This window comes from Petaurus breviceps, unplaced genomic scaffold (assembly GCF_028583685.1).
Source record: "Petaurus breviceps papuanus isolate PSGF00001 unplaced genomic scaffold, PetGlider_PUasm1.0 154, whole genome shotgun sequence".
In the NCBI taxonomy this organism is placed as follows: domain Eukaryota; kingdom Metazoa; phylum Chordata; class Mammalia; order Diprotodontia; family Petauridae; genus Petaurus; species Petaurus breviceps.
The window spans coordinates 16,369,318-16,392,116 of record NW_027185715.1 but is presented as its reverse complement, the minus strand read 5'-3'; the positions used below and the strand labels follow the sequence as shown (position 1 = coordinate 16,392,116).

General features: G+C 40.1%; 1 protein-coding gene across 2 annotated transcripts in view; it reads left to right on the top strand.

Moving 5' to 3' along the window:
* Positions 1 to 22,799, top strand: part of BEST3 (bestrophin 3) — a 49,324-nt gene that overhangs the window by 7,490 nt on the left and 19,035 nt on the right. Inside the window, exons 3-8 of one of the 2 annotated variants that reach the window (XM_069081819.1) lie at positions 1,285 to 1,379; positions 1,818 to 2,051; positions 14,393 to 14,547; positions 16,498 to 16,575; positions 16,708 to 16,860; positions 21,981 to 22,061. In XM_069081819.1, coding sequence (XP_068937920.1) covers positions 1,285 to 1,379; positions 1,818 to 2,051; positions 14,393 to 14,547; positions 16,498 to 16,575; positions 16,708 to 16,860; positions 21,981 to 22,061 — 796 coding nt within the window. The remainder of the gene's footprint in view (positions 1 to 1,284; positions 1,380 to 1,817; positions 2,052 to 14,392; positions 14,548 to 16,497; positions 16,576 to 16,707; positions 16,861 to 21,980; positions 22,062 to 22,799) is intronic. The other variant, XM_069081829.1, reaches the window with a different exon arrangement.

Below are 22,799 nucleotides of genomic sequence, written 5' to 3'. Positions count from 1 at the left end.
ATGGATGGATGGATGGATGGATGGATGGATGGATGGATGGATGGATGAGCCAATTGTAAACCCTATTTGGCTATTTCTATATATGAGTAAACCAAAGTATTACAGAACCAATCTGATTATAATCTTTGGCCTAAGTGATCTTTCTGAATAACTCTATGGAAGCAATCTATATCTTACAAAGTTCTTCCTCCTAATCTGAGGCAGGAACACCAAACTCTCCAATTTGCTCTTCTTTTTGTGTCCCCACTTCTAAGTTCATTTATTGGCCACTAATCATTACCTCTTTTCCTCTGGTCCTCCAAAGTGGTTCCTGTATCCTTTGCCCAAGTTGCAAATTTCCACTCTCTTAAACTGAACCCTTACAGCTTCTTAATTATGGTTCTTTTCTGAATTTTTCATTAATTTAGCTCTAATACTTGACTTCTGTAGATTGTTCTTTGAATATGGTTTATTTTATTACCTGTATTAAACTACTTAAACTTCATTTGAAATTTGCTGTGCAAGCAGTAGACAGGTCACTAAGGAAAATACAAAAATGAATGGGACCGAACTCCTACCTTAAGGAACTCATACTTTAATAGGGGAGGATAAAACATGTTCACAAATAAATCTTTCTAGAATTTAGTTTTCTTTCAGAATGAAACCTACACTCTGTCCCCATAATGTAAATAGAGCTAATGCACATTTAAATAAATGTAGGCTTAACAATTAAGCCAAATTAAGAGAAAATATGCTTTGGATCAAAGCTACAGTATATCATTTTCAACTGATCTTCATGAATCGAAAAATGCCAATTTTTTCTAACTTTTATCTGCTTTTTGGAGATATCTAAAATAAAATTTAACTTTAGTATAAATAATTCTAAGCTCACTTTAATAGTCATTCTAATAGGTATAAATCATTTCATTTGTGTAGAAGTATCCCCAGTGAATTGTGGGAAACTTGCCTCACTTCAAAGCTAACACATCAATCTGTTTTAGTTGGTGCCTTTATAGAAAGTAATCAAAACACAAGGTTTTGGGGTTTTTTTAATTGAGTGTTTATTAAAACCCTATATTTAATAATCAGTAATCTTTTATGACTGTAACCATTTTACTTCTTGAAATATTAAGCAATTATGATGTTTAAAGACCCACCTATCAGCTCAGGCACATTTTTTTCTTTGCTCCTGGTTGCTGCCAAAAAAAATTTTTTTTTGCTTAGTTGTTTGCACTTAATATCACATGCAGAACAGGTGCAAAAGTACAATATCATAAAGGGATGTGCATTTTATTTTTGCTTCAGATTGTTGCTTACAGGAGCCCAAAAACGTTACTTTGAAAAATTATCAATTTACTGTGACAGATATGCTGAACAAATTCCAGTAACCTTTGTGCTTGGTAAGTATAGGTTACATGCAGAATGAAGCCACCCAGCTGTCTCCATTAGGATGACACAGATGACTGTGCATGGAAGTGTTACCAAGCTGAGAGGCATGTCCAAAAAAGCAACTGCTTGCTGTAAGAAGTTACCATCATGCATAAGAATTCTGCCTTCAAAGATGCTTTTGCTAAATTAACATTGGACAAGTTTGAGGTATTAATCTCAGTGCCTTCTGTTCACTAACTGTCTGTTTTGCAGTCATTATCTCAAATCTAATAAAGACTTACCAGGTTCCACTCGGTGCCAGCCACAACTTTACATTTCCTATAGGGCAATATTATAAAGGTACAGGGTAACATCTCTCTACCCCAAAGGGGTCAAATTCCACTAAAATGCATCCATGTAAACGATCCTTTTAAGGAAAGAAAAATCATTTAAACTTTCTTATTCTTTAGGGTTTTATGTAACTCTGGTGGTAAACCGGTGGTGGAACCAGTTTGTCAATCTGCCATGGCCAGACAGACTGATGTTCCTGATTTCCAGCAGCGTTCATGGAAGAGATGAACATGGGCGTTTACTCAGAAGAACACTCATGCGCTATGTGAATTTAACTTCCTTGCTCATCTTCCGCTCAGTGAGCACAGCTGTGTTCAAAAGATTTCCAACAATAGACCATGTCGTAGAAGCAGGTATTGTGGGTTTGTTTTCCTTCCCTTGTAAGGTCCTTCCCACCTCAGATGAAAACCTGAAGATGCTCCCCAAAGACTCTTCTTTTTAAACCTCTTTCTGTTTGTCCTCTGTAATATATAGTAGCTAAGTGTCTCTAAGGTAGTTCTTTTTTTTTTATTTTTTTTTATTTTTAAGCAATCAGGGTTAAGTAACTTGCTCAAGGTTACACGGCCAGTTATTTCTGGGTGTGGTGCTGAGTGTCTGAGCCCGGGATTCGATCTCCAGGTCGGTCCCAACACTGGAGCCTGTGCTCTTACTCACTGTGCTACCTGGCCGCCCCTAAGCAATTGGGGTTAAGTAACTTGCTCAAGGTTACACGGCCAGGTGTTTCTGGGTGGGTGCTAAGTGTCTGAGCCCGGGATTCGATCTCCAGGTCTTCTCAACACTGGAGCCGGTGCTCTTACTTGCTGTGCTACCTGGCCGCCCCTCTAAGGTAGTTCTTAATCTGGGTTGGATTCCATGGAAAGATATCAAGAAATTCATGAATATAGGGTGGCTAGGTGGCACAGGGAATAGAGCACTGGCCCTGGAGTGAGGAGGACCTGAGTTCAAATCTGGCTTCAGACACAACACAAAAACTAGTCGTGGGACCTTGGGCAAGTCACTTAACCCCAGTTGCCCTCCAAAAAAGCAAGGAAAGAAAGAAAGAAAGAAAGAAAGAAAGAAAGAAAGAAAGAAAGAAAGAAAGAAAGAAAGAAAGAAAGAAAGAAAGAAAGAAAGAAAGAAAGAAAGAAAGAAAGAAAGAAAGAAAGAAAGAAAGGAAAGAAGGAAGAGAAAGGAAGGAAGGAAGGAAGAAATCCATGAATTTGGATGAGGAAAAAAATGCATCTATATTTCAATATATTGGGTTTCCTTTGTAATACTATGTATTTTAGTTTATGCATTTAAAAACATTCTGTTAGATATATACACTTTTAGCCATGGCCAATAGGGGAATTTATTTTGCTAGATTATGCATATTATAAGGGTTTTGTTTTTTGATTTCTTTTTTTTTAATTGTTCAATTTGAGGGGGATGGAGGAAGAGATAATAAATGGTTCTAAAACTTCATTATAAGAAACCATTGTTCTGAGAAGAGATCCATAGGTGTTGCCACAAGTATCTATGACAGAAAATCCCTGCTCTAAAAAGTTTTAGAAATAAATCAACAAAACCATTCTTATCATGTACCCAAAGTTATTACTGCTGGCCTTGAAAGAGGTCAGAGTCTAGGAGCCTTTGACTATCTTTAACTTTCTATCTCTGAAGCCCAGGTGGATGTTGATGCTGCCCTCATGTTAGGGGTTTTAATCTGGGCAATGTCTAGGTGATGGCAATGGTAGTAGTAGTGAAAATGGAATCTGATCCAGTTTTGGTCTGAATTTGTATTGAGAGGCCAGCTCTCAAGCTTACCCTGATAAATAAGGTTTCAGGGTGGTCATTAAAAAAACAATCCCCAAAAAGCTGCAAGTGAGGAGCAGGGGATGTAAACACAGGAGGTAATATTCCCAATATATTTACTAAAGTATTTAATGGAGTTTTGTATTCAATTTTCTTTCATAAAAAGGGTTTTTTTTTTTTTTTAAAGAAATTGGGGTTAAGTAACTTGCTCAAAGTTACACGGCCAATTATTTCTGGGTGTGGTGCTGAGTATCTGAGCCCAGATTTGATCCCCAGGTCATCCCGACACTGGAGCCGGTGCTCTTACTCGCTGAGCCACCTGGCTCCCCTAAGCAATTGGGGTTAAGTAACTTGCTCAAGGGTGGGTGCTAAGTGTCTGAGCCCGAGATCCGATCCCCAGGTCATCCCAACACTGGAGCCGGTGATCTTACTCTCTGTGCTACCTGGCCGCCCCTTGAAAAGGAGTTTTTTTAATATGATTAATTTTAATTTGTCATTTTCTTGATCAGGTAGGCAGGTTAGGCCATTCTTTCAAACACGTTCCAATGTTTTTGTTGAGACGTTACCATTGGGGGCTCATAGTAATCTGCATCTCCTTAGAGCGAAGTAGGCTCAATGATCATACATTTAGGTGGATTTAGAACTGGTTGAGTGATCAGAACAAAAGAAGCAGTTAGTAATGAGTCAATCTGGCTGTGCAGGGATTCAGGAACTTGTTCTCGGCCCTGTGTTGCTTAACGGTGTTATTAATGGCTTCATGGAATAGTGGATAGAGAGTTGGCCTTAGACTCAGAAAGACCTGAGTTCAGATTCTAGCTGTAACCTGTACTAGCTTTGCAACTCAGGGGAAGTGTCACACTCTCATTGCCCTAGGCTAGACCAGCAATATCTGAGTACTACCTGGGCTAGATTAAAATATTATGTAAAAAATGTAAAATTATGGTATGTGGACAGTCATATGGAATGTGAATAACCGAATTTGAATCATGGGAATGGGTGCTCTCTATCAAATCTTACACTTTCTTGTAAAAGTTCATAGGTATATAATGGACAGAAAAATAAAACTTGGAAAATCTGAGTCTAGACAATCAGTCTTGTAATAATTTACTAGATTATTTACTATTTTTTTTTTAAAAAACTAGACCTATGATTTCATTGGCATAGGGAAATCCTATGAGGCTGCTAGGTATCATAGTGGACAACATGCAGGACTTGGGATCTGGATAGATAAACCCAAGTTCAAATCTGGCCTTAGACTAGCTATGTCCCTAACCAAGTCACTAAAATCTCTTTCTGCCTCAGTTTCTTCATATGTAAAATTGGGGTAATATCAGCACTTCCCAAGATTGTTGTGAAGATAAAATGAGATGATAAATGAGATGCTAAACTTCAAGTACTATATAAGTGATGATGATGATGATGATGGGGGTGGTGATGGTGATGGTGATGGTGATGGTGGTGATGGTGATGGTGATGGTGATGGTGATGGTGATGGTGATGGTGGTGATGACGATGATGATGATGATGAATGCAGATCAGAAACTGTTCTGCAGCTTAGATTCTTATAAAGGTACCTGGGCCACCAAGGCTTGAAGAGGTTTGCTCAAGGTCATTTTGAAGAAAAACCAAGGTGGAGTGTGGATACATATCTCTTTCCCACCTAAAACCCAAGAAAATAGCCAAGCGTGCAAGGTCAAACCTAGGTACATACATGCAAAAGCTCACCTTAGACCTGACATCCCAGATTCCTGCCATCTGGAATGAATGGAAGTAGAGGAAGCAGAGCAAAGAGGAGGTTAGTAAACTCTGCTACATTCACTTTTACTATTATTACATGGCGAGATGAGACCATGGCTGATAATTAAATACTGTATTGTGTCCTTGAAACAGCTCTAGGCATAGATAGAGGCCACAGACAGAATTATCAAGTAAATGACATCACACCTCTTTTTAACTCTTTTCAAACAACCCCTCCATTTACAAGGCCCTTAATATTCTTCTGTTTGTCACCCCCCCATCTTGATAATCATGTCATTTACACCTTTAATATGCATTTCAATTAATATCTTACCTGCTCCAGTGATATCCACTGATACATTCTAAGACATCTCTCATTGTGGTATGAAAGGTTTTACATGATTTTGAAGAAATTTCTAGCATCGTGAGGGGAAAGGGTGGGAGAGGAGATGACTTCCTAGGATAATGCCTTATTGTTTTTATGGTGGCATAGGAAGGCTTTTCTATTTCCCTGAATTCAGTACACATAATGGGCTCACTTATCTTACCTAGTCCTAAGGATAGCTGAGTCATCTAGGGGGGTGAGATATGAGGCTGCACAAAGAGACATGTGTCCCATATGTTGGCTCTCCCTGCTTGGCACATGCCTCATTGACTCTCCAGTGCTAGTTCTATGCCAAGGGCTCTGGGTAGAACAGGAAGTTCAGGGATGGGGTAAAATATCATGGCTGATTATCAGATGTAGGACACAGCTGCTGACACCACAGTGGGCAGAGAGAACTGATAATGTGAGAAAAGGGATGCAAGGATTTCACAAGACTTTGGGGTGGGGGGACAGGAGACCCCAATGATAGCCTCTAGTCCATCTGCAAAATTTTACCAATAAAAAAGGTCCAAAATATAAGCTAGACTCCAACTAGAATCCCAAAGAACCTGCCTGCCCTCCCCCACCACCTCCTTGTCTCGGGCGGTTATTTGTTACTTACAGAGGTCAAGAATGACAAGAAAATACGATATGAGGGGTGAAAAGAAGAATATTCTTGTACTTTGAAGCAATTGGCCGAAGGCAGACAGGATTCTAAGTAAAAGAAGTCATTGGTCAGTTACAGTCTGAGATACTCTAAGCTCTAAATTGTCATGTAAATCATTTTAATCTGGGATAAAAGAACATAAAAGTACATGGTATTTGTGATAACATGAAGACCCAGATATCTTGATGGATTCATTGTTGTAGGTAAAACTTTTTAGTTTAATCTCTGGTGCACATGCATGTACATTTATACCTATATATCATTTTATTTTCAATTAAATTAAAGATTGAGCGCTTTGCTCACTTGAAAGAGGAAAAGAAGTCATCAAAATTCTCCAAATTTTGGTGCAGAGTTGGAGGGGTAGAGACTAAATTAATAGTAACCTTTATATGATGTTTTAAAGGTTTGCAAATTTCTTTACAAACATCATTGCATTTGCCTCTGATGAGAACCTTGGAAGGTAGTTGCTATTATTATCCCTATTTTATAGATGAGGGAACTGAGACAGACAGAGGTTATAGTGATTTGCCCAAAATCACACAAATAAGTGTCTCAGGTGAAATTTGAACTTAAGTCTTCCTCACGCCAAATCCAGAGCTTTTATCCCCTGGTTAGAACTGCCTGAATATCTAGTACTTGTTGTCTCCACCACTGGAATGTAAGTTCATTGAAAGGAGGGATTATTTCACTGACTGATGATTTAAAGATCACAAAAATCACAGAATTTTAGCATTAGAAGGAACTCAGTGGCCATTTTTCCAACACATCCCTGCAAAGAAACTTCCCTACAACACACAACAGGTGGCCATCCCAGCCTCTGCTAGAAGACTTCCCATGAGGAGGAAGCCATTACCTACTGAGACAACACAATGCACTTCTGGATAGCTCTAATCTTTGGGGAGTTTTCTTTTTCCCAATATCAAGCCTAAATCTGTTTCTTTGCCTCTTCTACCCACTGCTTTTGGTTCTGTACTCTGGGCCAAGCAAAATGGGTCAATCCCTCCTCCTCATTGTTCCAGTCATATCCAACTGTTCATGATCCCATTTGGGACTTTCCTGGCAAAGATACTAGAGTGGTTTACCATTTCCTTCTCCAGTTTATTTTATAGATGAGGAAAGTGAGAGTTCAGTGACTTGCCTAGGGTCACCCAGCTAGTAAATGTCTGAGGCCAGATTTGAACCCATAAAAACAAGCCCCACACTCTCTCTACTACACCACCTAGCTCCCGTGAGAAGCCTTCACATACTCAAAGACAGTCAGCATTTCCCCCTGGAGTCTTCCCTATGTTAAAAATCCCTAGCTTCAACAGTTCCTCATATGGCATGGTCTCAAGGACACTTCATCATGCCTGCAGCCTTTCTCTCCTGCTTAACAATGCCTTTCCTTAATTGTGGCTCAACACAGTACTCCACAGGCAGTCCAAGGCAGAGAATAGTAGGACTTGTTGCCTGGTTTTTCAGTCATGACTGACTCTTTGTGACCCCATTTGGGGTTTTCTTGGCAAAGATACTGGAATATTTTTTTGTCCAGCTTGTTTTACAGATGAGGAAACTGAGGCAAACAGGGTTAAGTGAGTTGCCCAGAGTCACACAGCTAGTAAGTATGTGAGACCAGATTTGAACCCAAGAAAATGAGTCTTCCTGACTCCAGGCACAGCACTCTATCCACTGTGCCACCTAGCTGCCCACTATCACCTCTTTATGCCTAGAAGCTATGCCTCTCTTGGGAAGCAGTGCAGAATAATGGAAAGGGTGGTGGATTTGGAGTCAGAGACTTGAATCTTGGTTATATGCCTTACTACCTGTGTGACCTTGGGCAAGTCATTTAATTTCCTCTAGATTTTAGTTTCCTTATCCATATAGTCAAGAGGTCAAAATAGATGGAGTCTATAGTCCCTTGTTACCCTAAATCTGTGGTCTTAATGCAGTCCAAAATATTTCCTTTCTTTTTCTGTTTTGTTTTTTTTGTGGGGGGGAGGGCTGGCCTAATACACTGTTGGCTCATATCAGTATTATTACTAACACTCCCTAATCCTTTGAAGACAAACTGTTATCTAACCATGTTTCTCCCATCTTGGATTTAAGTGAATGATTTTTTGAATCCAAGTATGACTTTGCCTTGTCACTAGTCAATTGCACAACAACAACAATCATTCTAGTGTCAGCATAATGTCGTAGCCATCGGATCTGTTTCGATTTAGACTCTATCATCTAAGCATGTTAGATATCCTCAGATCTATGTTATCCATAATCATGCTGAGGAGACTGAAGTCCAAAAATGTTAAGTGAGCTGTCCAAAGTCAGACAAGGAGTCAAGAACAGAGCTGAATTCTGAGTCCTGATTTGCTCTTCGTTCCATGGCGTTAGGCTGCCTCTGGTCTGGGTTTCTCAGCACAAAGTTGTTTGCCTGCAAACACTACAGCACAAGCTCTCTGGCCAAGTGCTTCAGATTTGCCCCAAGGCATTCCAGCCATTCTGACCTTCCATCCAAGTTCTGTTTCCTCAGTAACAAACACTTAATTCTTAAAGTGATAGCCCTCGTCTGAGGCTTCCATGATTGTTACTGGATGAACTATGGATTTTGATTTGGACTTATGTATTTCTCAGATGGAGAAGTTGCTTTTCCAAGTTACTTAATAAGAGAAAATCATAGATATTAATCTAAAAACTCACAGTGCAGCTTGCAAAATTTGGCCAGATGAAGGAAATTTCTGTAACTCTAGAGTTTTCTTATATTATCCTTCTCTTGAAGCAAAATTTTCAGCAAAATTGAGTAATTTGTTTTATTCTATTGTTGTAAAGTGGTTATGAAGGTAAATATTCTAAATTTTAGGATATGATGGGAAGGCTATAGGGTGGGAGCCTTCCTGGAATATTTAGATTATTTAATCTGTGGTCTTTCTCTAGTAAAATACCTAGGGCCTATAAGACAGGATCAGATTTTAGGTAAGGATACTTTGGGTCTGCCTCAGGGCAATGATATTGGGTGGGGGTAGACATTAGGGGAAGGAGTTTGTCCCTTCTCCTAAACAGATCAGACCCTAGTCTTCTGCAATAGTGGTACAATAGCTGGATCTTTGCCTAGATGCAGGCTTGTGTCCCCAGGGTGCTGTTCACAGACATGCATTGAGAGCACTTTATCCATACCTATGGCCTTGTCCTTGAGGTCCCTCTTCTGGAGGAGCCTGCCCCTTCCCCCTCTACCCTAAGAGGTCAGTTGTTGGGGGTCTATGCCTCTACACCACTCCTCTCCCTTATTCCCCCCCCGCCCTCTCCCCCCCCAAATTAACTGGTTTTACTCCCTGGTAAAATAATCCATAGTTACTACTACAGACAGAGTATATGGTACTTCCACATTGTGACTTTCCCAATCAAAGTTTCAATATATCAAGGGTTGGCATAAAAAATTCAATGGGAATTTTGTGGGAGTTTTGTGGAAGCCACAAAGACCAGTAGACAACACGCCTATGACAAAATAGTAACCCAAATTTTACAATAAGGTACCGTACACACTCCATAAAGGAAAAAGAACATATTCAGACTTCTTCTCTGGTATGAAGGGAGAGCTGAAAAGGTTTACTGGGATTTTCCAGATCACAGAGGCGCCACATCACTAAACCCCACAATGTGGAAGGGATAACTGTAAAAGTGTTTTAGAAGGTAATATATTTAGAAAGGAAAAAGTCATCAGTTAGTCATTCAACAAGCATTTATTATGTGCTTATTAATCTGTGGAGATGGGAAAAAAGGGCAAAAAATGGTGCATGCCCTCAAGAGTTCCCATTCTAATGGGGGAGACAATGTGTCAATAACTATTTGCATGCAGGCTATCCAAACCCTGTTAGAGGACCTTAAATTTAACCCCATGCTATTTGCCTTTTGGCAATAGTTAACATGTAGAGCTCAGAAACTGAAGCTCCTGGGAAGCAGATGTGTTTCCATTAACATCAGTAGTCAAATAATAGCCAGCCAATAACATAACCCTGAGAAGACAGAGTTGTTAAGTGGTTATGAAGGTAAATATCCTAAATTTAGACGATATGATGGGAAGGCTAATTTAATTTCAGGTGGGGGGACTTCCTGGAATATTAAGATTACTTAAATCTGTGGTCTTTCCCCTCCCAAGAAATTGAAGAACTTCACAGAAAATTTACTTCCCATACCCTCCCTTTTGCAAGGAGTCCTCCAATGAAATCACTGGGTGCTCTCTGTACCCCTGAGCTAAATGCTCAAGGGTATGGTGGTACAGGGAGAACTATACCAGCTGTTCCCATCTGGGCATGTCTTTCAAAGCTGAGTTAGTTACCCAAAAGCCTCAGACAATGACTCCAGGAATAGATGGAATACTTCTGTGTGGAGTGCAATAATGGCTCATGGCAAGATTGTACCATGTCTGAGGGAAAGGACACACAGAAACGAATTCACTCTGAATTAATACCACTCGGCGAGACTCTTCAAAGGACTGGTGCTTGACTGGCTTCACACAGTTCTATTTTAGGAGTTTGCTCACATGGATCCATTAGGAGCTGGGCACAGACGAGGAATATATCAATTAAGCAATTAACCAAGCATCATTTCTCAACAAACACACCTCATATCTACCAAGCGCTATCATAGGTAGTAGGGCTACAAAGACAAAAGTGATATCTCCCCTGTCCTCACAAAGCTTATATTCTGCTAGGAGAAATAGCACAAACTCATATGAATCCAATTGACCCTAGCATCCTTCAAGTGCCAGCTCAAATCCTGCCTTCTGCAAGATGCCTTTCCTGATCTTCCTCAACACTAGTGCTTTCTCTCTGAGATCACCTCCAATTTATCCAAGGTATATCTTGTATATACATAGTTGTCTTTTCCATTAGTATGTGAGCTCCTTGAGGGTGGGGGCTACTTTTTGCCTTTTTTTCATCTTCCCTGGCACCTAGTAGGTGCTTACTAGATATTTGTTCACTGACTGACTGCTTGAGAGCTTAGCAAATAACCTGCCAGGTCTATCTGGCCCATATATATGAAAAATAAGCAATGTGAGAAGTTATTCCAAGATAATTGAAAAAATTCTATAGGGTAGCCCAAAAGTCTTAAGGTTGTTTTCAGTTGTTTTTTTTTTTAAGCAATTGGGGTTAAGTAACTTGCTCAAGGTTACACGGCCAGTTATTTTGTGTGGGTGCCGAGTATCTGAGGCCGGAACCGATCCCGGGTCTCCCGATGCCAGGGCCGCTGCTCTTACTTACTGGGCCACCTGGCCGCCCCTGTTTTAAGTTTTAATAGCACTAAGACTTATGGGCCATCCTGTAGTTAAGTGAATGGTCATTTTTTGGAAGTTTCATTGCATTTGCCTGTCCACCACAGTCCTACTCTGATGCCTTATACCGACATGGAGGTGATTCTGGTTTCTCAAAGTCCATAGTAGTGGAGTATACACTAACAAGGGGCAGCTAGGTGGTCTAGTGGATAGAGTGCCAGGCCTGGAGTCAGGAAGACCTGCATTCGAATTTGACCTCTAACACTTACTAATTATGTGACCCATGGCAAGTTGCTTAACTCTGTTGGCCTCAGTTTCCTTATCAGTAAAATGAGCTGAAGAAGGAAATGGCAAACTACTCCAGTATCTCTGCAAAGAAAATCCCAAATAGGGTCACAAAGAGTCAAACACAACTAAAAATGACTGAATAACAATAGTACTGCAAAACTGAATGGGCTATGGGTATGGACCCAATGAAGAAGAAAACACTAGGTTGTATATCAGCCTAGCTAAGTTCAGAGGGATTCACTACCACAGGATGAGGAATTCTTCACATACAAAAAATCATGGATACTGTTGACTAAGTCATAGAGGAAATGAAATCTATGTTAGCAGAGGGAATGCCCACTCCAACAAAATAAGAGGTCCTTAAAGTACTGAAGAAATATTGCCTGAGGGGTGGCTAGGTGGCACAGTGAATAGAGTACTGGCCCTGGAGTCAGGAGGACCTGAGTTCAAATCTGACCATAGACACTTGACACACTTCATAGCCGTGTGGCTTTGGGCAAATCACTTAACCCCAATTGCCCTACAAAAATAAAGGAAGGAAGGAAGGAAGGAAGGAAGGAAGGAAGGAAGGAAGGAAGGAAGGAAGGAAGGAAGGAAGGAAGGAAGGAAGGAAGGAAGGGAGGGAGGAAGGAAGGAAGGAAGGAAGGAAGGAAGGGAGGGAGAAAGGAGGGAGGGAAGGAGGGAGGGAAGAAGGGAAGGAAGGAAGGAAGGAAGGAAGGAAGGAAGGAAGGAAGGAAGGAAGGAAGGAAGGAAGGAAGGAAGGAAGGAAGGAAGGAAGGAAGGAAGGAAAGAAGGAAGGAAGGAAGGAAGGAAGGAAGAAATTGCATGACTCAAGCACAAAAATGGGAATGGAATGCTGGACCCATGAATTCATTGGTATAGGAAATTCCCAGGTAAGGAAATCCCCTCTAACAATACATGTTGGCCCCTTGTATGTAACTCAGAAAGTCATTAGCTTCCATTTGCTCCAGTCTAATTCTGAAGCAATGATTCTCCTCATTGAGCTTTTGAGATTCTTTTTCCATCTGGCAAATTCGGCTTTTTAAGGCATTCTTTGAGCCTCTTTTGCCATTTGAGTTAGTCTATTTTTTAAGATAGTATTTTCCTCAGTCAGGCTGTTGACTCTCATTTCATAATTTTCTTGCATCATTCTCATTTTCCTTCCCAATTTTTCCTCCACTTCTCTTATCTGCTTCTTAAGGTCCTCTATGGCCTATAACCAACTCATATTTTCCTTTGAAGCTTTTGATGCAGGAGTTCTGACTTCACTGTCTTCCTCCTGTTCCATGCTTTCCTCATTTTTGTCCCCAAAATAGGAGTCTAATGTTGGAATCTTCTGTCTGCTTTGTTTCCTTTGCCTGGTCATGTTGCCCCTCAGTCACTTGACCCCTGGGCTTTTTGCCACAGTAGGACTCTGCCACCAGACAGGGGAGCTTTCGTCCCAAATGCTGGGGTTTTCTCAGCTGCTGGAGTTATTAGATGGGTGCCCTCTCTGAGGCCTCCACATGCTCTGGCAAGTTAGACACACACCCCAGGACCTCCACCCTAGACTGCAATCCAGATCCAAGCAGTTTAAAGCAAGAGTGATTACCCCTCAGACCAGTCGCTTGGTCCCCCTACACTCTGCAGGCCAGGAGCTGAAGCTGCCACATGGCACTGGCTGGTTGTGCCAGACCGTCTCAGAGGCTTCTTGCCACAGGGGCAAAAGCTGACGCACTCCCACCTACTGGGTCCCAAAGTCCAGACTGCACTGACCTCTCACTTTGTCCTTCGCATCTGTGTGTTGATAAATCTGGAAACGGCCACAGCTGCTGCTGATCTGGAGTCCCTCCTGCCGGTGGCTGGTCAGACCTGCCCTGGGGCTAAAACCTCCAGCTCACGTGGGCCTGGGCTTGGCTCCCAGAGTGCTTGGGCTGGCCACTTGCTGCCAGGCTGCCCTCAGCAGGAAGTTAGCTTCTCTGTGTCATTTTGTGGGTTCTGCAGCTCCAAAGTTTGTTCAGAGTCCCCTTTTTACATTGATTGGGGAGGTGGAAGCTGGAGCCACTTGGAGGTCGTGCTTCTACTCCGCCATCTTGACTCCACCCCCTTGTATATAACTCATAACTTAGAGTTTCCCAGAGCACTGAGAGGCTAAGGGACTCACCCAGGGTCATAAGTCATATTTGAATGCAGGTTTTCCTACCTAGCTCCCTATCCACTACATCACATTGCCTCTAACTCAAGGGCAAAATTGTATCAAATACCTGATCTTAAAAAATTGTGAGTGGGTTTACTGTTACAAAGCAAAGTGAACCCATCTGCTACATTCAAGCAAGAAGTCCAATTAGTCAAAGGCTACAAGTATGAACCAGGAATACCAGGCTCTGAGCTATTGATTGTGAGTGCCAAATCACTGAATCTTAGAATTTCAGTTGGAAGGGACCTCAATGGCCATCAAGGCCAACTCATACCAATACAAAAATCCCATTGCCCCAAGGAGAGTATAAGCTCCTCAAGGGGCAGGGACTTTATCTTACACTCCTTTGTTGTTATTACCAATATACCAACATATAAGAAGCTGAAAAAAAGCTTACTGAACTGAATAGGAAATAGAATACTACACCTATCTTTCTTTTCTATTCAGGTTTTATGACAGCAGATGAAAGAAAATTGTTCGATAACCTTAAATCTCCACATCTGAAATACTGGGTTCCATTCATCTGGTTTGGAAATCTGGCATCTAAAGCCCGAAAAGAAGGAAGAATCAGAGACAGTGTTGACCTACAATCATTAATGACTGTAAGTACTTCACAACCTGAAGACAAAAGCTAGCAGTCGTGGAACAAGAAGAAAGACTAGTCATCTCCATTACATTGGTTGGTAATTTTGCTCCATGACAAGGAAATGAAGCCCCATATGAGGCTAGAAGTATCTAGCTCCAAGTCATCCTTGGTCCCAAGCAACACTGATTAGTTCCAGGAAAATTTTAAAACTTAGGATTTGCTCCAGGATACTTTAAAATAACATATCACTTGACTGGGGATCCTCAAAATATCCAAGGTCAACCAGTTCACCAGAGACTGAAGTGGAGCAGATCAGGAGCCCATGCTCAAATCAAATTAGCATTCCAGTATGAAAAGAGAAGATATTCTGGGGGGCAGCTAGGTGGCGCAGTGAATAGAGCACCAGCCCTGGAGTCAGGAGGACCTGGGTTCAAATCCAGCCTCAGACACTTAACACAAAAACTAGCTGTGTGACCTTGGGCAAGTCACTTAACCCCAATTGCCCTCCAAAAAGGAAAAAAAAGAGAGAAGATATTACTTGTCTGTAGCATGTTCTTTCTGTTGGGAGAAAAGTAGTTAATCCTTTCAAAAATTAACAGCAAATTACAGTTTCCTAAAACTCCCTACTGAAATGTTTAGAATGATTTTATTTGAATTTTTAACCCTTATCTCTCCATCCAGAGAAGAGCAGAATGGTATAGCAGTTAAAAGCTGGCCTCGGAGTCAGGAAGACCTGGGTTTATGTTCCACGTCTGACACATACTGATTGCGTGACCTTGGGCAAGTGATTAGCATGCCCACGGCAGCTCTCTAAGACTGTAAGTTACAGAGTCAGTGTCAGTCTGCTTTGGTAGAGGGAGTTTCTCATTGGAAATCACAGGTCCAGTAAAAAAAAAAAAACCTTTCCATCACGACCTCTGACCAACACCTGAAATCACAGGATGATAGACTCATAGGATCCTAGATATAAAATTGGTAGTGACCTAAGAGATAATATAATTCAAAGCTCTCATTTTGCAGACAAGGAAACTGAAGTCCACAGAGGCTAGTCACAGTCACACAAGTAATAAGTAAGCAATAGAGTTAGAATTTAAACCTTGGTCTTCTGACTCCCTTTTTAAATTTTTTTTTAATTTAAAAGTTTTTTTTTTTCACATTTACTTGTTACTTTCATTACAACATCCCTGTGAAGTAGTTAACTCAACTATCATTCTCTCCATTACACAGATGAAGAAACAGTCTCATGTTCAAGGGACTCGCTCATAGACACACAACTAGAATCAGTCGGAGTTTGAACTCAAGTTTCTGATTCCAAGTTCATTGGGTTTTTTGCTACTGCACCATATTGCCACACTGATGAAAGATGGTATGAGAGGCAGCACATTATGGCAGAAAGAGTATTGAACTTGGAATCTGATGAGACCTAGGTTCAAATCCTAACTCCAACACTTACTTTGGTGACCATAGGCTCACCACTCTGAACCTCACTTTCCTCCTCTGTAAAATACCTACAAATAATGCTAGCCCCATAAGGCTGTTTCAAGGTTCAAATGAGAGAACGCATGTAACATGTTTTACGAACTTTAAAGCTCCATGCATTCATCAGTTATGATGATGATGAGTGATAAGTACAGAATCGTCAGCCTTTGTTTTTTCTTGAAAATTACATATTCATATTAATGGTGTACTCTCCAAATCCATCAGCTTGGGAAGTAATATGTTTATGTCAGTGGCATTGCCTGTCTCAAAGCATTTTTAAAATTCCTTTTGTTAGCTGTTTTTAGAGGTCCCTTATATACTCTAAGAAACCCTATCTAATAAAACCTTACAGATCCATCTTGTAAGTGCCATGTCTACATTCTTAATCCTGGTTTATACTCATCCCTCATCCATTCTTACCACCCCTACTTCTACCCCTTCTACTGGCATTTTAACAAGTCACAAAAGCTGTATGTTTTTGAATTAGGAGATGAATCGGTATCGATCTTGGTGCAGCCTTTTGTTCGGCTATGACTGGGTTGGGATCCCACTCGTCTACACCCAGGTACAGAATTATTTCCAAACCTTATTTGGGCTCCCATATCCCCATTCTAATTGACTCTCTCTCTCTCTCTCTCCTTCCCTCCCTCCCTCCCTCCCTCCCTTCCTCCCTCACTGAGATTTCTCTTTATTGCAGGTTGTCACTCTTGCTGTTTATACCTTCTTCTTTGCATGCTTGATTGGACGTCAATTTTTGGATCCCACCAAAGGCTATGCAGGACATGATTTAGATCTCTACATTCCAATCTTTACTCTCTTACAATTCTTCTTCTATGCAGGATGGCTCAAGGTAATCAACAATTTAAGCCCTGACCACCGAGAATTCATTTGTAATTTCTCCCATCAGTTTCATTTAATTTCATTGAGAAACTAAGATTATATATATATATCTATGCCATGTGCCAACATATAAGAGGTTGTCAAAAAAAAAAGCTTATTAAATTGAATAGGAAAGGAGTCAGAGAAGAAAGAGAGATTAAATACCTCAGGTTAGGGTGATCGGGGGAGGAGGTCGAATTTGGGCTGGCCTTCAAAGATGTGTATATAATTTAGAAAACTTTGGCATTCACCAATATATTAAACTCATTAGACATTTTGAAGGGAAAGCTTCGCTGAGTCCTTAGAAACTCATTCTCTTTTTAAAATTTAAAATTTTAATTAAATTTAATTAATTATAATATATGATATATAATTAATATAATTAAAATAATTACATTTATTAAAATTTAAATTTTTTTTATTTTGTTACATTATAAGTTCTGAACTGTCTCCTTCCCTACTCCATACCAGAGAAAACCACCATTTGACATAAATATATGCATGCATGTATGTATGTAAAACCATACTATGCATACTTCCATTTATCAGTTCTTTCTCTGGAAGTGGGTAGTATTCCTTCATAGGTCCTTTCTAGTTGATTTGAGTATTTATGATACTCAGAATAACTTAGTCATTCACAGTTATTCTTCAAACAGCATTGCTACTACTATAAACAACATTCTTGTAGTTCTGCTCATTTCACTCTTCATTATTTCATGCAAGTCTTTCCATGGTTTTTTTTTTTTTTTTTGCTTTTTTTGCTTTTTGGAAGACAATTGGGGTTAACTTACCCAAGGTCACACGGCTAGTTTTTGTGTTAAGTATCTGAGGCCGGATCTGAACTCAGGTCCTCCTGACTCCAGGGCTGGCGCTCTACTTACTGCACTACCACCCAAGTCTTTCCATGTTTTTCTGAACTTAACATGTTAATCATTTCTTATAGCACAGTAGTATTCCATCACAATCATATACCACAACTTATTTAGCCATTCCCCAATTAATGGGCATCCCCTCAATTTCCAGTTCTTTGACACCACTAAGGGAGCTGTTATAAATATTTTAGAATATATTGTATAGGTTCTTTTCCTTTTTCCCTGATCACCTTGGGAAACAGACCTAATAGTGGTATTGCTGAGTCAAAGGCAACACACAGTTCTATAACTCTTTGGAGATAGTTCCAAATTGCTCTCCAAAATGACTGAATCAGTTCACAATTTCACCAACAGTGTACCAGTGTTCCAATTTTTCCACATCCTCTCCAACATGTGTCATTTTCCTCCTTTATCATCTTAGCCAATCTGATTGGTGTGAGATGATAGTTCAAAGTTGTTTTAATTTGTGTTTTCCAATCAGTTTAGAGCATCTTTTTCATATGACTATAAATTATTTTAATTTTTCATCAAAATCCATCCTGTTCTTATCCTTTGACCACTTATCAATTGGGAAATGAGAAGTTCCTTCTTTAAGAGATGAATCAACAAGCATTTATTAAGTGTTATTATGTACAAAACACTGGAGATAGAAAGACAAAAATGAAACAGTTCCTATGTCAAGCAGTGTGGTATACTGCACAAGCCACTGAGTTTGAGTTGGAGGAAGTAGACTTAATACCCCTCTGCAGCTTACTACTCATCTGAATGACATTGGGCTAATCATTTAATCTCTCTAGGCTGCAGTTACCTCATCTGTAAAATGAGGATCTCTAGATCTCTTCCAACTCTAAATCCTATGAACAAATAGTTCAGAGACGTTATGATTTTGCAACTGGGGAGCAAATTGGCAGCTGATGCTGAATACAGTATAACAATAGCCCAAAGCAGTTTATAAACAGTAAGTACTTAAATGAAGATGGGCACTTCTTTGATGGCTAATTTTTTTTTTAATTTGCTAGGCTGAATGGGCCCTCTTTAGATTTACAATAATATCATTAAAACACATGCTTACATTGATTATAGTGCCCAAGGACCACAGAGTAAAGGGTATGAGCTTTGAACTGGGAATATCTCCTCTAATCCATAAGCAGCAAAGAATTAAGCATGAATAGTTCATATGCCAATTATTTGTAGGATGTCACCTTGTTTCTGTTCTACCCTGTGAAAAGTAATTACAAGACAACAAACATCTTTGAACATATAAAATGGGCAGAAGCTGTTCTATAACATTAAACCTGACATGCTTTCAAACAATAAAAATTCTATGACACAAAATAGGATAAATCAGAACAAAGGGGAGAAATTGATGAGAGATAGTGATGCCAGGATCAATATTGATTCTATATTTGGGAGAATTAAAAATATTTCTGGCCGATTCCCACAGTGACAGAGCTCAGCCCAATTACTGACATAGGGTATGTTTGTTCTGACTTTCTACGTTTGTGGAAATATCAGTGGCCTGATTCTCCTGCTGCATTATTTCTCCTATAGGAACACCTAAAAGGGTGTCTTGTGGGGAGGAACCTGAGATGATGTCATAATTAAGTTATTTGTAATTCATTGTAGAGATAAACCTTGAGAGAAGATAAGGGAGCATGAGATAGAGAGTTGAACTAGAAATCAAGTTCAAATCCCATCTGTGACACTTCCTGGCTATGTGACCTCAGGAAAGTCATTTAACCTCTATCTGTCTGAGGCAACTCTCTGAGACTCGGTTATTATATCACAGAGGGGTTGTCATCTGGTTATGTGTATTTCTACAGTGGGAGTTACAGATGCAGCAAAATTAGAAATCCTTCTCTACTAGCTTGTATATTTCCTAACTAAAAGTGGATTTTGGAAGCTCAGCTTTGCTTTATCCTCTGCCAGCTACCTGTCTAGGAGGCAGCCATGTGGAGAGGGCTATTTGGTGTGAAATCTCCCTCAAGAAGAAGTTTCTTAGGGAAACCTCAGTGTAGAAGCATTTTACCTTCAATCAATTTAAAGGCACTTATGTCATAAGACATAAAGTCATAAGAAGGAAACCGGTGGCTCAGTGGCCTGATCTGGAGTCAGGAAGACCCGAGTTCAAATGTGATCTCAGACACTTACTAGCTGTGTGACCCTGAACAAGTCATTTAACCCTGTTTGCCTTAATTCACTAGAGAAGGAAATGGCAAACCATTCCAGTATCTTTGACAAGAAAACCCCAGAGACAGTGTGGTCCACAAGGTCACAAAGAGTCAGACAGGACTGAACAACATGTCATAAGCCATCTCTTATCTACCTATTTAACTTTCCCTTTAGAATCTAATGAGCTTAATACACTGGTAAATGCCAAAGTTTTCTAAATTATACACACCTTTCAAGGCCAGCCCAAATTCTACCTCCTTCCCTGATCACCCCAACCTGAGGTATTTAATCTCTCTCTTTCTCCTCTGACTCCTATAGCAACTATTCATCTATACATCTATCTATCTATCCATCCAGCTATCTATCTATACATAATACATATACATGCATATGTATATGTATTATGTATATGTATACCATATATAGCAATGATTACCATATTCATTTTTCCCATTAAGTAGGCAAAATTATACCTTTTGAAGTCTTTTGTTACAATTGTCCTGATCTATAATTTAAAAGTTTTATTCTTATTTAACTTTTCATATCTTCATTCATAAAATAAAAGAGTTGGACTGATCTCCAAGGCCCCTTGTAGACACAAAATTCTAGGATCCTTTTTGTTAATAAATGTCACAGTCCATCCAATCCACAAAACAAGAAGCATTTGCTATGTACTTACTAAGACCTTGTCACTGTGCTAATCACAAGGGACATAAAGAAAAAAATTTTTTTTGCTTTTTGGGGAGGGTAAGGTAGGACAATGGGGGTTAAGTGACTTGCCCAAGGTCACTTGGCTAGTCTTGTGTTAAGTGTCTGAGGCCACATTTGAACTCAGGTCCTCCTGATTCCAGGGCCAGTGCTCTATTCACTGCACCACCTAGCTGCCCCAAGAAAAAAAATTTTTTTAATTCCCTGAATTATTGCAATATAAGGACACTTACTAGCTGTGTAACCCTGAGCAAATCTCTCAATCCCAATTGCTTCCAAAACATTATATATATATATATATATATATATATGGAGAGAGAGAGAGAGAGAGAGTTTGTATTTTAATGGAGACATGTACAGAAACAGGTATTTGCAAGATACATAAAAAGTAGATGGAGGTAACTTTAGGAGGGAAGGCACCAGTACCTGGAGAGAAAGGCAGAGACTTCCTAAAGTAGGTACCATGTAAATTGGGTCTGGAAGGAAGAGATAGATTTAAAGAAGTAGAGATGAAGAGAAAAAGCATTTCAGTCATGGGAGACAACCCATTTCAAAGGTATGGACATGAAAATGGAGCACTGTGTAGAGACAAGTTGGCCAGTATAGCTGCACCATAGAGCATGAAGGAGATTAATATGTAAGAAGGCTAGGGCTTACTCCTAGATCAGCATAGATTTTTTCCCCAATAAAATAATTGAACATTGAAAATACCGATCTGTTTATGTTCCATGCAAACACAAGGCATGAAAAAGGAACAGAAGGAAGGTCAGCAAGAAGGCTGGACTAGCAGGACAGCTTTGAAATCAAATACTTAAAATGAAAAGTAATTCATGCATAATAGATTCTTGCAGTTTATGTACTTTTTCTTTCACTGTGTGTGTGCGTAACTAGGAGGGTCAGTGGATAGAGTACAGGAAGACCTGAGTTCAAATTCAGACTCAGAAACTTACTACCTGTGTGACCTTGGACAAGTCACTTAACCTCCATCTCCCTCAGTTGCCTCACTTATAAAAGAGGATAATAACAGCACTCATTTTCCAAGGTTCTTATGAGATTAAAATGAGATAATAATTCTAAAGCACTCTGCAAACCGTAAGGTGATTTATAAATGCCAGCTATATAAATGCAGGTGCCTATTATATTTGGTACTTGTTAAGTTGAGAATAAAAATAAAAATTAAATTTTAAAAGGTGATGAGTTGATCATTACTATCAGGAACAGCAGAAACAAACAACTGCTTTCCCGGACTTTGCTTTCGGCCATAATGGATCCCAAAAGAGTCGAGGAGAAGGCCTTCCCTCAAGCCAAGGCCTGATTCTGGCTTTGTTCTTAACTACAGGTGGCTGAGCAACTTATCAACCCATTTGGTGAAGATGATGATGATTTTGAAACTAATTGGTGTATAGATAGAAATTTACAGGTGAGTAACATCTAATTTACAAACATTTAGAGTGATAAATTGCTGACAATATGCCACAATGTTAGTAAAGGCTCTATAGTTGTACTTGTGATTATGGCAAATAAGCTTAGTGGTAAATGGGAGGAAAGTAACTCTCCATGTCCTGTATGACCTGCCAAGGCTCATTTCCCCTCTCTATGTACCTGCTCTTCTCCCATAGGACTGAATCTGGGTTGCAGGGATACTTAGCCCCTCCAACATTCTTTGGAAGTTTGATCAACCCTTCAGAACCCTCCCCTCCCTTCCAGTGGAGAAGCTGAGGCCTTGTGACTAATTCATTCTTCAATCTCTTTCCCCAGTGCCGCCAGACAGGTCAACAGTCATGTAAATAGTTGTCCATCTCAAGATGGTGTAAGACCCCAAGTTCACAGAGGTGACCAGATGTTAAAGATGTCTGATCACTGGGAATCTGGGCCAGGTCACAATCAGCCAGTTAGTCCCTTCCCCTCACCCCTCAAAGGAAAGGAGCCTGGGAGGAAGCACTACAGCATTCACAGACCTGGCTAGGGAAGTATTCCTCCCAGGAAGACCCCACACCAGCTTCCTCTTCCCCCACAGGTACTGGGCCAGTTGAACAAAGGCCATTCAGCGCTCCAGTTACTACCGCTTTGTATTTGTATGAGCCTTCCCAAACATCATAGAGAGGACCACATTGTCTCCCTAATGCAACACAATCCTTCAGCCTAGGTCCAAGACTAG